This window comes from Rhinoraja longicauda, chromosome 2 (genome assembly GCF_053455715.1).
Source record: "Rhinoraja longicauda isolate Sanriku21f chromosome 2, sRhiLon1.1, whole genome shotgun sequence".
Classification (NCBI taxonomy): Eukaryota; Metazoa; Chordata; class Chondrichthyes; order Rajiformes; family Arhynchobatidae; genus Rhinoraja; species Rhinoraja longicauda.
The window spans coordinates 14,194,908-14,208,090 of NC_135954.1; the positions used below are offsets into that span (position 1 = coordinate 14,194,908).

The 13,183-nt window shown below is 41.2% G+C and overlaps 1 protein-coding gene across 2 annotated transcripts in view; it reads left to right on the top strand.

Annotated features, from left to right (window-relative positions):
* The window catches only part of LOC144602297 (uncharacterized protein C7orf57-like), a 73,787-nt gene that overhangs the window by 43,349 nt on the left and 17,255 nt on the right, over positions 1–13,183 (top strand). For both annotated transcript variants that reach the window (XM_078415227.1, XM_078415237.1), the window contains exons 4-6: positions 5,479–5,581; positions 10,111–10,267; positions 12,872–12,960. In XM_078415227.1, coding sequence (XP_078271353.1) covers positions 5,479–5,581; positions 10,111–10,267; positions 12,872–12,960 — 349 coding nt within the window. The remainder of the gene's footprint in view (positions 1–5,478; positions 5,582–10,110; positions 10,268–12,871; positions 12,961–13,183) is intronic.

The following is a 13,183-nucleotide window of genomic DNA, read 5'->3' on the forward strand; positions in this document are numbered from 1 at the left end:
TTTGTTACTGGCTCAAAAAATTCAATTGTATTTGACATGATCTTCCATCAAACATTCCATGTTGACCATTTTTGGTTAATCTGTGCCATTCTAAATGCTAGTTAATTCATTCAGAATGTTTTCCAATGATTGTCCACTAGAAACCTTGACAGGTTAAGCAGCCTGTAATTACCTCCTCTCTCCCTTTCTTTAATTTTAATCAACGATGCCATGTTATCAGTCGTCCAGCCTTCCGAAACTTAGCCTGTAGCAAATAGGATTGAAACATTGTTATTGGAGTTGCTACTGTCCTTCTCACTCACTCACAGAGGAAACAGCACCCCCTCCCCCCCCCCCCCCCCCCTCCCTGACAACGGATCCTCGACTTTCTGACCCACCAACCTCAATCAGTGAGGATTGGTGGCAATGCCTCCTCCACAATAATTCTCAACACTGGTGTCTCGCGAGGATGTGTTCTCAGTCCCCTCCTATAATCCCTAAACACTCACGACTGTGTGGCCAAATATGCCTCTAACTCCATCTACATGTGTGGTGGGACAGATCACAAATAATGAAGAGAATGAGTACAGGAAGGAAATATTCAATATGAAAAAGTAAAATAATATACCACAAGAGACGATAATTTTATTTAAACTTTAATCACAAAGGAAAATGATGCTAAATATTGAGCAATGCAATTTAAAACTAGAAATACATACCACATAAGCAAAACATCTTTTATTACCCGTGTACATGAATTAAAACATGAAATATAGCAGATAGATTGTAGAGGAAAATGATGTAAAGTGTTGGATAGTGGAGTTGGAAATAGTATAAAAATTGTAGACCATTTGCAGAACAAAGGAGGACCCGGCGAGAAGGAACGGATGGGAGGAGAGTTGAAGGCGACCGGGGGGAGAACAAAGGGGGAGCTGGCATGGGGGGAGCACTGTGAGGGGAGGGGGGGAGAGAGAATAATGGAGGAGCTGCATGGGGGGAGCACCGTGAGGGGAGGGGGAAAAAGAGAATAATGGAGGAGCTGCATGGGGGGACTACCGTGTGGGGAGGGGGGAAGAGAGAACAATGGAGGAGCTGCATGGGGGGAACACCGTGAGGGGAGGGGGGGAGAGAGAATAATGGAGGAGCTGCCTGGGGGGACCACTGTGAGGGGAGGGGGAGAGAGAATAATGGAGGAGCTGCCTGGCGGGACCACTGAGGAGAGGGGGGAGGGGGGGAGAGAGAATAATGGAGGAGCTGCATGAGGGGACCACAGTGAGGGGAGGGGGGGGAGAGAGAATAATGGAGGAGCTGCATGGGGGGACCACCGTGAGGGGGGGGGGGAGAGAACAAAGGAGGAGCTGGCATTGGGGGACCACTGTGAGGGGAGGGGGGGAGAGAGAACAAAGGAGGAGCTGCATGGGGGGACCACTGTGAGATTTAGATTTAGAGATACAGTGCGGAAACAGGCCCTTCGGCCCACCAAGTCCGCGCCACCCAGCGATCCCCGCACATTAACACTATCCTACACACACCAGGGCTAGTTTTTTAAAAACATTTACCCAGTCAATTAACCTACATACCTGTACGTCTTTGGAGTGGGAGGGCGGGGGCAGAGAAAATAATGGAGGAGCTGGCGCAGGATACTTTATAACTTTGTCAGCGCCCTTTATCTGGTGACTATTTGCATACCTTGGGCATGCAAGCAAAGAATTTCACTGTGACTTGTCATAACTGACAATAAAGTATTAATTTCTTATCAACTGACATATTTCTCGCAGTTCTGGGACAATTTTTAACCTTTATTTGCAACCTAACTTTACTCAGCACTCTTCAGTGCCAGAGCTTTGCATCCACAATCTTGCCAAAGAAAATAAGGAGGTTCACGTCTTCACTTTATTTGGTATGCACTTTGATTTTGTGCACTCTTTTAAATAAATGATGGAATTAAAGTGCAGGTGTGTGGAAATGGACTGAGTACATGCTGTACAATGGAAGAGTGTATGATTAACATATATAACATATAACATATAACAACTACAGCATGGAAACAGGCCTGTTCGGCCCTACCAGTCCACGCCGACCATTCTCCCTGAACTAGTCTCATCTACCTGCACTCAGACCATAACCCTCCAATCCCCTCTTATCCATATACCTATCCAATTTACTCTTAAATAATAAAATCGAGCCAGCCTCCACCACTTCCATCGGAAGCCCATTCCATACAGCCACAACCCTCTGAGTAAAGAAGTTCCCCCTCATGTTACCCCTAAACCTTTGTCCCTCAATTCTGAAGCTATGTCCCCTTGTTGGAATCTTCCCCACTCTCAAAGGGAAAAGCCTACCCACGTCAACTCTGTCCGTCCCTCTCAAAATTTTAAAAACCTCTATCAAGTCCCCCCTCAACCTTCTACGCTCCAAAGAATAAAGACCCAACCTGTTCAACCTCTCTCTGTAGCCTAAGTGCTGAAACCCAGGCAACATTCTAGTAAATCTCCTCTGTACCCTCTCCATTTTGTCGACATCCTTCCTATAATTTGGCGACCAGAACTGCACACCATACTCCAGATTCGGCCTCACCAATGCCCTGTACAATTTCAACATTACATCCCAACTTCTATACTCGATGCTCTGATTTATAAAGGCAAGCATACCAAACGCCTTCTTCACCACCCTATCCACATGAGATTCCACCTTCAGAGAACAATGCACAGTTATTCCCAGATCCCTCTGTTCCACTGCATTCCTCAATTCCCTACCATTTACCCTGTACGTCCTATTTTGATTTGTCCTACCAAAATGCAGCACCTCACACTTATCAGCATTAAACTCCATCTGCCATCTTTCAGCCCACCCTTGCAAAAGGCCCAAGTCTCTCTGTAGACTTTGAAAATCTACCTCACTATCAACTACTCCACCTATCTTAGTATCATCTGCATATTTACTAATCCAATTTGCCACACCATCATCCAGATCATTAATGTAAATGACAAACAACAGTGGACCCAACACAGATCCTTGGGGCACTCCACTAGACACTGGCCTCCAACCTGACATACAATTGTCAACCGTTACCCTCTGGTATCTCCCATTCAGCCATTGTTGAATCCATCTTGCAACCTCACTATTAATACCCAACGATTTAACCTTCTTAATCAACCTTCCATGTGGAACCTTGTCAAATGCCTTACTGAAGTCCATATAGACAACATCCACAGCCTTGCCCGTATCAATTTCCCTGGTAACCTCTTCAAAAAATTCAAGAAGATTAGTCAAACATGACCTTCCAGGCACAAATCCATGTTGACTGTTTCTAATCAGGCCTTGATTATCCAAATAATTATATATATTGTCCCTAAGTATCTTTTCCATTAATTTTCCCACCACAGACGTCAAACTAATAGGTCTATAATTGCTAGGTTTACTTTTAGAACCTTTTTTAAACAAAGGCACAACATGCGCAATGCGCCAATCTTCCGGCACCATCCCTGTTTCTAATGACGTTTGAAATATTTCCGTCATAGCCCCTGCTATTTCTGCACTAACTTCCCTCAATGTCCTAGGGAATATCCTATCAGGACCTGGAGACTTATCCACTTTTATATTCTTCAAAAGTGTCCGTACCTCCTAATTTCCATCACTACTCTACTTGTTTCGCTTACCTCACATAATTCAATATCCTTCTCCTCGGTAAATACCGAAGAAAAGAAATTGTTTAATATCTCCCCCATTTCTTCCGGCTCAGCACATAGCTGTCCACTCTGACTCTCTAATGGACCAATTTTATCCCTCACTATCCTTTTGCTATTGACATATCTGTAGAACCCCTTGGGGTTTACTTTTACATTACTTGCCAAAGCAGCCTCATATCTTTTTTTCGCTTTTCTAATTTCCTTTTTAAGATTCCTTTTACATTCTTTATATTCCTCAAGAACCTCATTTACTCCCTGCCGCTTATATTTATTGTATATCTCCCTCTTTTTCCGAACCAAGTGTCCAATTTCCCTGGAAAACCACGGCTCTTTCAAATTATTATTCTTTCCTTTCCACCGAACAGGGACATAAAGACTCTGTACTCTCAAAATTTCACCTTTAAATATCCTCCATTTCTCTATTATATCCTTTTCATAAAACAACAATTTCCATTTCACTCCTTTTAAATCCTTTCTCATCTCCTCAAAATTAGCCTTTCTCCAATCCAAAATCTCAACCCTTGGTCCAGATTTGACCTTCTCCATAATGATATTGAAACTAATGGCATTATGATCACTAGACCCAAAGTGCTCCTCAACACATACCTCCGTCACCTGACCCATCTCATTTCCTAACAGGAGGTCCAACACTGCCCCTTCTCTGGTAGGCACCTCTACGTATTGCTGCAAAAAACTATCCTGCACACATTTTACAAACTCCAAACCATCCAGCCCTTTAACAGAATGTGATTCCCAGTCTATATACGGAAAATTGAAATCACCCACAATCACCACTCTGTGCTTACTACTAATATCTGCTATCTCCTTACACATTTGCTCTTCCAATTCTCGTTCCCTATTTGGCGGTCTATAATACACCCCTATAAGTGTTGCTAAACCTTTCTCATTTCTGAGTTCCACCCAAACAGCCTCCTTAATCGAGCCTTCTAGTCTGTCCTGCCAAAGCACTGCTGTGATATCCTCCCTGACAAGCAATGCAACACCCCCACCTCTTGCCCCTCCGATTCTATCACATCTGAAACAATGAAATCCTGGAATATTTAATTGCCAATCGCAACCCTCCTGCAACCATGTTTCACTGATCGCCACAACATCATACTTCCAGATGTCAATCCAGGCTCTAAGCTCATCCACCTTTCTTACAATGCTCCTAGCATTAAAATATACACATTTAAGGGACCCATCATTTCTTATTCTCAGTTTATTTCTTTTCCCTTCTTTCTCTCCTACATATTGGGTCTGAGTGTTTCCCTTTTCTGCCTCCTGCCTCACACACTGCCTATTAGCTATCTGTGTTTGAGTCCCTCCCCCCAACCGTACTAGTTTAAATCTTAAGCAATGCCCTGCAGTCAGAAAAATGTGCTGGCTCCCATTTCTGGGGCATGAACATTAACAACAGGCATTTGTTAGTATTGAAGGGTTGCCAGTTTCTATGAAATACATCCAAAGAAAAATGGGAAATAATTAGCAAGGGCAAGAAGTTAATGTTACTTACTGAGCAAAAGAAAATGAGAGCACAGATTTCCTTGGTGTAATGAATTCTGAAAAGAAGAACACCAGGAAGAAAGAAACTATCCGAATAGTTTTTGATTCATTAATAGGATGACAACTGGCAGTTATTTCCTAAGGCTGTTTGATTTGCCCAGAGATTCAAACGAGCCAGATGTTAGATCCAGATTTCAGTTTCTCGTCAAAAAAACACTCTAAATTTAAAAAGTGTTTTTCATTTATTAAATAGTCTTTTTGCTTTTAACTAAATATATTTTTTTTCTACACATTCAAAATACAGATTTGCTGAGGCACTTATCTCCTCCTCCAAGGAAGTCATCTCCAGTTTCCTTCTTACAACCAGAATGGTTCACACATGCACCACCACCTGCCAGGACCAAAGAGTAAGTATACATGTGTGTCCATTTGCAGTCTTTGAATATGAATTGTACACATTGTGGAGTTCAGAATATGTATCACATGAATGTTCATGTATCTGTACACTGTGGATGGCTTGATTGTAATCATATATTGTCGTTCTGCTGACTGGTTAGCATGCAGCAAAAACAAAAGTGTCGGGTTATGGGGAGAAGGGAGGAGAATGGGGTTATGAGGGAGAGGTAGACCAGCCATGATTGAACGGCGGAGTAGACTTGATGGGCCGAATGGCCCAATTCTGCTCCCATCACTTAAGAAATTTCACGTGACAATAAACTAAACTCAACTCAAAACATTGTGCATGCAAGAAGGTTAAAATATAACATTAAGATAGGTACTTATTGATTGAATAATAACCTTTTTCTGATAGTTATGCAGAGACATGTAATATATATGCATCAGCAGATGTGGAAAACATAACGAGTATTCTCGTACATTGTAGCTTTTGAATGGAGAAAATAATGGCACTAAGAAAGTAAACAAATCCCCAGAATGAATCTGTTTCCATTGCAGAGATTTAGAGGAAGCAGATGAAAATATTGCAGATGCCCCAACTATAATCTTCTGAAATTTGCTTGATTCTAGAGCCATTCCTTTAGATTAGAAAAATGACCTCACTTAAGGGTAAGGGAGAGAAACCAAAGGCAAGTTATCTCTAACATCCATTGTTATAAAATTACTAAAGTTTTCGATAGCTTTCTTCTGATCAAAGGAAGCTAACATGGATTGGTAAAACAGAGTTTATGCCTGATGAACCTCACAGAGCCAACGCACAAGATGGGGATGGATTTTCCAGCTGTTGGGGGCTGCAGTTGGGAATGGGCATTTCCTTCCTTCCCGCCCATCCCCTCTCCCCCAGTCACAACATTCGTGGTCTGGGTTGAACCAAAGAGAGCCAGGATTGTTGAGCAGACTCACTCGCTTGCGCACTGAGTCAGTGTGGCTTGCTGACGGCCGCTCTTCCTGCTCATGCTGTCTCTCCCGTCATAGCTGTTTCTGTGATCCACTCCCACAGAATACCTTTGTTCACTTCTGACATGATCAGTTCAGGTTACGAGCAATTCTCAGGAATGGAGCCTTATCCTAACCTATGGATTTTAGATTTTTTTAGATTTAGAGATACAGCGCAGAAACAGGCCCTTCGGCCCACCAAGTCCACGCCGCCCAGCCATCCCCGCACACTAACACTATCCTACACCTACTAGGGACGATTTTTACATTGGCCCAGCCAATTAACCTACATACCTGTACGTCTTTGGCGTGTGGGAGGAAACCGAAGACCTCGGAGAAAACCCACGCAGGTCACGGGGAGAATGTGCAAACTCCGTTCAGATGGCGCCCATAGTCAGGATCGAACCTGAGTCTCCGGCGCTGCATTCGCTATAAGGCAGCAACTCTACCGCTGCGCCACCGTGCCGCAAAATTTTGATTTCCTACAGATGCCCTTCCCTGACGGATCCCTGAAAGGTTTTGCAGCCGTCAAAGTTAGAATTCTGCAAGAGTGAATAAACAACTCTATATCCCAACTAAAAAACACAGATACTGAAAATCCAAATGTCCTATGTTTAGAAAAAAATGATTAGGTCAGGCAGCATCTGTGGAGAGAGTTCATAATTTGGTTGATGGACATTCACGTTTTAACACAAATTTAATTTATTTGAAACATTAAGCATTTTTAAGAAAGTAAACAAACATGAATGAAATCAGCAAAAACAATTTTAATAATGAAAACCATGAAACAAATCAGAGTAATGAAATAAATAGATACTTATCTCCTCACCTTTCCGACAGTTCCATGATTTTCAATAAAATCAGTAGGATTGTGGATTCTACTATACCTGCTGTAACTAATTGCTCAGTGTAAGTGCTGGAAGATCTCAGCAAGGTAGAGGTCTGCCAAAGAACTCAGTTGGAAGTCTCGTGATACAATGATTTTAAATATACAGTGCCAGTTAATGGTAAATTACTTTGGGAAATTTAGCATTTGATCATGCATGTGCAGATGCCCTGGATGTTCTCACATTTAAATTGATAAACAGCTGGCATTTACCAGCAAAATCCAGGCCAGTGTGCAATTGTCAACTTTCTGAAAGTGTTTATCTGCTGCTATCAGGCAACTTAATCATCCTACCACAACTAGGGAGCAATACTGAACTACTTTCTACCTCATTGGTAACCCTTGGACTATCTTTGATCGGACTTTGCTGGCTTTACCTTGCACTAAACGTGATCCCCTTATCATGTATCTAAACACTGTAAATGGCACGATTGTAAACATGTACTCTCCGCTGACTGGTTAGCATGCAACAAAAGTTTTTCACTGTACCTCGGTACACATGGCAATAAACTAAACTGAATTGCTCTTTCTCTTGCTTTCTCCCATCTTGACAAGCTCTACACCAAGGACACAGTGTGGACTCGAAGAAGAAATTTCATTAACGCCAATGCCATCTGCTATAGATTCTGGTCCTGGACTTTTTTTTGAGGACAAACAAACTTCGAATAGTACCACTGAAAGACAAGGTCTCACAAAATGCTGGAGTAACTCAGCAGGTCAGGCAGCATCTAGGAGAGAGGGAATGGGTGACGTTTCGGGTCGAGACTCTTCTTCAGACTGAGGGTCGAAGGGTCTCGACCCGAAATGTCACCCATTCCCTCTCGCATAGATGCTGCCTGACCTGCTGAGTTACTCCAGCATTTTGTGATACCTTCGATTTGTACCAGCATCTGCAGTTATTTTCCTACACTGAAAGACCAGGTGTCGGCAGCCAAGTGTCACAAAGATACCCTGTTATGTTTTCCATTGACCAATTTTTAAGGTGAAGGGGAAATGATTTAATAAGAATCTGAGGGGTAACTTTTTTTTCACACAAGCTGCCAAGAGGAGGTAGTTGAGGCAGGGACTATCCTAACATTTAAGAAACAGTTAGATAGGTGCATGGATAGGACAGGTTTGGCGGAATATGGACCAAACATGGGCAGGTGGGACTAGTGCAGCTGGGGCATGTTGGCTGGTGTGGGCATGTTGGGCCAAAGAGCCTGCTTCCACACTGAATGACTCTATGACTCTAAAACTTTGTCCAAAAACAAGTTGTCCAGGAAAATTATCTGGCTGATTCACGAGGCAAATCGATTTACCTAAGCTTGCAACTGAGTAAATGTGAATACTTGAAAAAGACAAGCACTAACTTACTTAAGAACCTGACTGGATCATTATGAGGGTTTACACTTTATAAACAATGTTACACGGTATTATAATACTATTTCCAGTGCAACAGCTTATTTTTCAGGTTTGTCAATGGCTTGTATAAGGGAACACAGGAACAAAGTCTCTATGCATTAAAGAGATTGCAGGATCTGGGGCCCCAGTTTGTTTATGGGAGTGCATGAATCAGAGACACAATGTGTTAATGGGAGTGCAGGAACCATGACACTAGTAAATAGAAATGGAACATGGGAACTGAAGCCCTATACGGCACCTGGTCAGGTGCCACACCATCAGGATTTCTGATTAATCAACAGATTATCGGTATTTCTGTATGTAAGTGAAACCTCTTGAAATCCTCTCCACCACCCTGGTATTTTCCTCAGGTTTTACATGGGCTCAGCTATACCCTTTTGCTTTTACATGGTACATTATATACCAAGACTAGGTTCCCAAGTATGTTGCATAATAATTTTTTTTTTAATGTTCTATTTTAAAGGTAAACTGTAATGCTGGTCAATTACTGTCATTAAATGTTGGTATGTTAGTTTAGTTTATTGTCACGTGTACCAAAGTACAGTGAAAAGCTTTTGTTACATGCAATCCAGTCAGCGGAAAGACAATACATGATTATAATCGAGCCATTTACAGTGTACAGAGACATGATAGGGGAATAATGTTTAGTGCAAGGTATAGCCTGTAAAGTCCGATCAAAGACAGTCCGAGGGTCACCAATGAGGCAGATAGTATTTCAGCCCTGCTCTCTAGTTGTGGTAGGATGATTCAGTGGCCTGATAACAGAAACTGTCCCTGAATCTGGAGGTGTGCGTTTTCACACTTCTATACCTTTGCCCGATGGGAGAGGGGGGGGGGGGGAGAGGGAGTGTCCATGGTGCGACTCGTCCTTGATTATGCTGCTGGCCTTGCCGAGGCAGCATGAGGTATAAATGGAGTCAATGGAAGGGAGGTTGGTTTGTGTGAAGGCCTGGGCTGCATCCACAATGCACTGCATTTTCTTGAGGTCTTGGAGGGAGTTGTTCCCGAACCAAGTTGTGATGCATGCGCCATTTCCACGGCGCATGTTCATGGTTCATGGTATGGAACTGATGATGGCTTTAAAGTGTAGAGCAAATTTAAACTTAAAGTAGACACTTGTGAATGTTATAGGACGAGATATCTAATGGTTACATTGTTCACTACCCCCCCGAATAAAGTTTTAAAATTTAGAGAAACAAAGTGGTGATTCATAGAGCTCTCCTGTCAGCTAGTTGAATTTTATTTTACTTACAGGGTCCCTAAATGGTATTTGCCTGAGTACATGGTTCATGAGGAGTTTATACCGAGCCCTTCTAATAACAAATCTAAAAAAATATTTCATGACTCTGACACGACAACATTGGAAAAGGAGGCAGAAGACAATGAGAAGGAAAATGAAGCAAAAGTAAAGGTACCTAGTATTTAGCAGGTTCCATGATAATATTAATACCATCTATTTCTGCTCAAATTATTAATAATCAGGAAACTCATATTTAACTGAATAACTCCAAGCTGAAATGATTAGGAACATGGATTCGTTTATGCAATCATTGTACAGACTGTCACTTTCATTATTGATCAGCTGAGATCCCAACAAGCTAATCTGGTCTGATATCTAACAAGCAACTGCTCAGCACACAGACGGCAGTGACATACATTAGATGGCTGCAAGAATGATCTGCCTTTCTTAAAAATGTCATCTTTGGTATATTTTATTTTCATGATTCATGCCCTCATTTATTTCTCAAATGTGGAAATTAAGTATTAATATAAGTTCAATCCAGCCCAGCAAGCAAAAAAATAGGATCAAATTGCCTGTCTGGTTGATACTCTACCCCATTTTACTTTCCGTTGAAGTCAATGGGGAGTAAAATCAGATGATATACAAAGGCATCATGTAAATTCCTTTTATGAGTGCTATTTTCCATTCAGCTATTGACTGGATACACACTTCCAACATGATAATTATTAACATTTATTTGCGATATATTTCAACCAACTATTCTTTGGTTAGCACAACTCCAACATTAATATTATTGAGTGAGAAGGTGTCAAGATGTTACATTACTGTCTCCCAAATGTTTATAAACGGGTGGACTCGAAACGCAAATGGCCATTGGCAATGGCCAGAAGACTTTGAAACAAAGATATTTCAAAATATGATTCATAAACTATGTCAGACCATGTATAGTGAATGTAATGATATTATTGATTATATCTAACCCAAGTATATTTTAAGAACCACTACTTGTCATTACAAAAGTTCAAACTATACTTTGAAATGGATTGTCATCAACAATCTGCACTGGTTCAATCACATTAAAATACAAGTTTAGAAGTAAGGAACTGCAGATGCTGGTTTATCAAGGTAAAACACAAAATAACTCAGCAGGTCAGGCAGCATCCAGGAGACAGACACAAAAAGCTGGAGTAACTCAGCGGGACAAGCATCATCTCTGGAGATGCTGGAGATTTCAGTCAGAGAGTTGTAAATCTGTGGAATTCACTGCCTCAGAAGGCAGTGGAGGCCAATTCTCTGAATGCATTCAAGAGAGAGCTAGATAGAGCTCTTAAGGATAGCAGAGTCAGGGGGTATGGGGAGAAGGCAGGAACGGGGTACTTATTGAGAATGATCAGTCATGATCACATTGAATGCTGGTGCTGGCTCGAAGTGCCGAATGGCCTACTCCTGCACCTATTGTCTATTGTCTATTGAATATGTGAAGTTTCGGGAGGAGACCATGGATAGGTGATTTTGGGTCGGGACACTTCTTCAACACATGGATAGGTGATGCTTTGGGTCAGAACCCTTCTTCAAGAACATGGATAGGTGATGTTTTGGGTTGGGACCCTTCCTCAGCCAAATTTTTTTTTAAATGGAACTGCAGATGCTGGTTTACCGGGAAAAACACAAAATACTGGAGTAACTCAGTGGGCCAAGAAGCATCCCTGGAAATAAATATCTGGTTTGAAAGAAAACTGGGCACTGATGTTGTATTACATAACCAGCACATAGATAGAAGGAAGAAAATTGGGTCATTGTGCTGTGTAATTTCTCTGAACTTGCTGCTAATGCAGGCAGTGGAATCAATTACAACTATTATATTTAAGAGACACGTAGACAGACACTTAAATAAGACTTAGAAAGATAGGGACCTAATGTGTGAAAATGGAATTGGTGTAGAGAGGCAAAAAAGTCCTTGTGGACCTAGTGGGCTGAGGGGTATGTGCTGTACAACCATGACTCTTGTATAAATATAATACTATGCTGTATTATATTTATATAAGACACTGCTGTAAGAAATGAGGTACTGAAAACAATGCTGGAAGTAGAATTTATAATTGGCTTTAAATGGGAATTGTACAAATGTTATTAAAAAAAAAGTAAAAATTGTCTGGTGAGAATGCAGAAAGATGAGTCGAACTGGTTCGTGGTTTCAGTGCACTGGCACAACGGACCAAAGGGCCTCATTCCGTGGAATAATTTGATGCTTTTTGCTGGGTGCTTATAACTTTTTTCTGTATATCCTTGATTGGTCAATTTTAAACTCTTTCAATGCACATTACGGATCATCCCTCATTTCATATTATTTCATACTTATTTCATATCACCCGAAATTTCTGACGCAGTATAATTCAGTTCAGCTGTGTGATGATCTATTCCTTTAAGCCACTAATCTTCATGGATTGGATGTGCATATTGGAAATTGAAACCTGTTTCAAAACCTGCATGATTTCCTGGCAGTAAAGCTTAATCATTGGACTATAAATCAGAAATATATATCAATTCCTAACATGCATTCTTCATGTGCAAAGTTGTGCATCAAAAGTGTTGGCAATATCAGACTCACCTGTTAAATGCCCTCATTTACTGAACTACTGTTTTTGATGCACTTTCATTATATTTTCACTAAAATGCCATTAATGATTTCACATATATCTTCATTTTCAATATTGCAAGCAAATGTACTGCCTACTTTCTTCTAATAAAAACAGTATATTTTATACACTATAGCTGAAGTTGCCAGAGATAACCGACAAGAGGCAAAGAGGCAAATTATTTACGAGGAAAACTATAGAGGGTGAAAATAAATTTCCAACTATGTAAGTTCCAATATACAGTGAGTTATTTTCATGTCGTTCTTAATATTTTATTATTTTTAATTAATGCCAATGTTTTGATTGTAAAATGTTTTATGATTTAAGGACAGATGTTACATCCCTTCTTAATGCATGCTCTGCCCGCCAAGGCCTGCTAGACTAGGCGCAAACTTATAGAAGCTGCCTCTGATCCCATGCTGTCCTGCAAGCAGAAATAGTTTAGCTC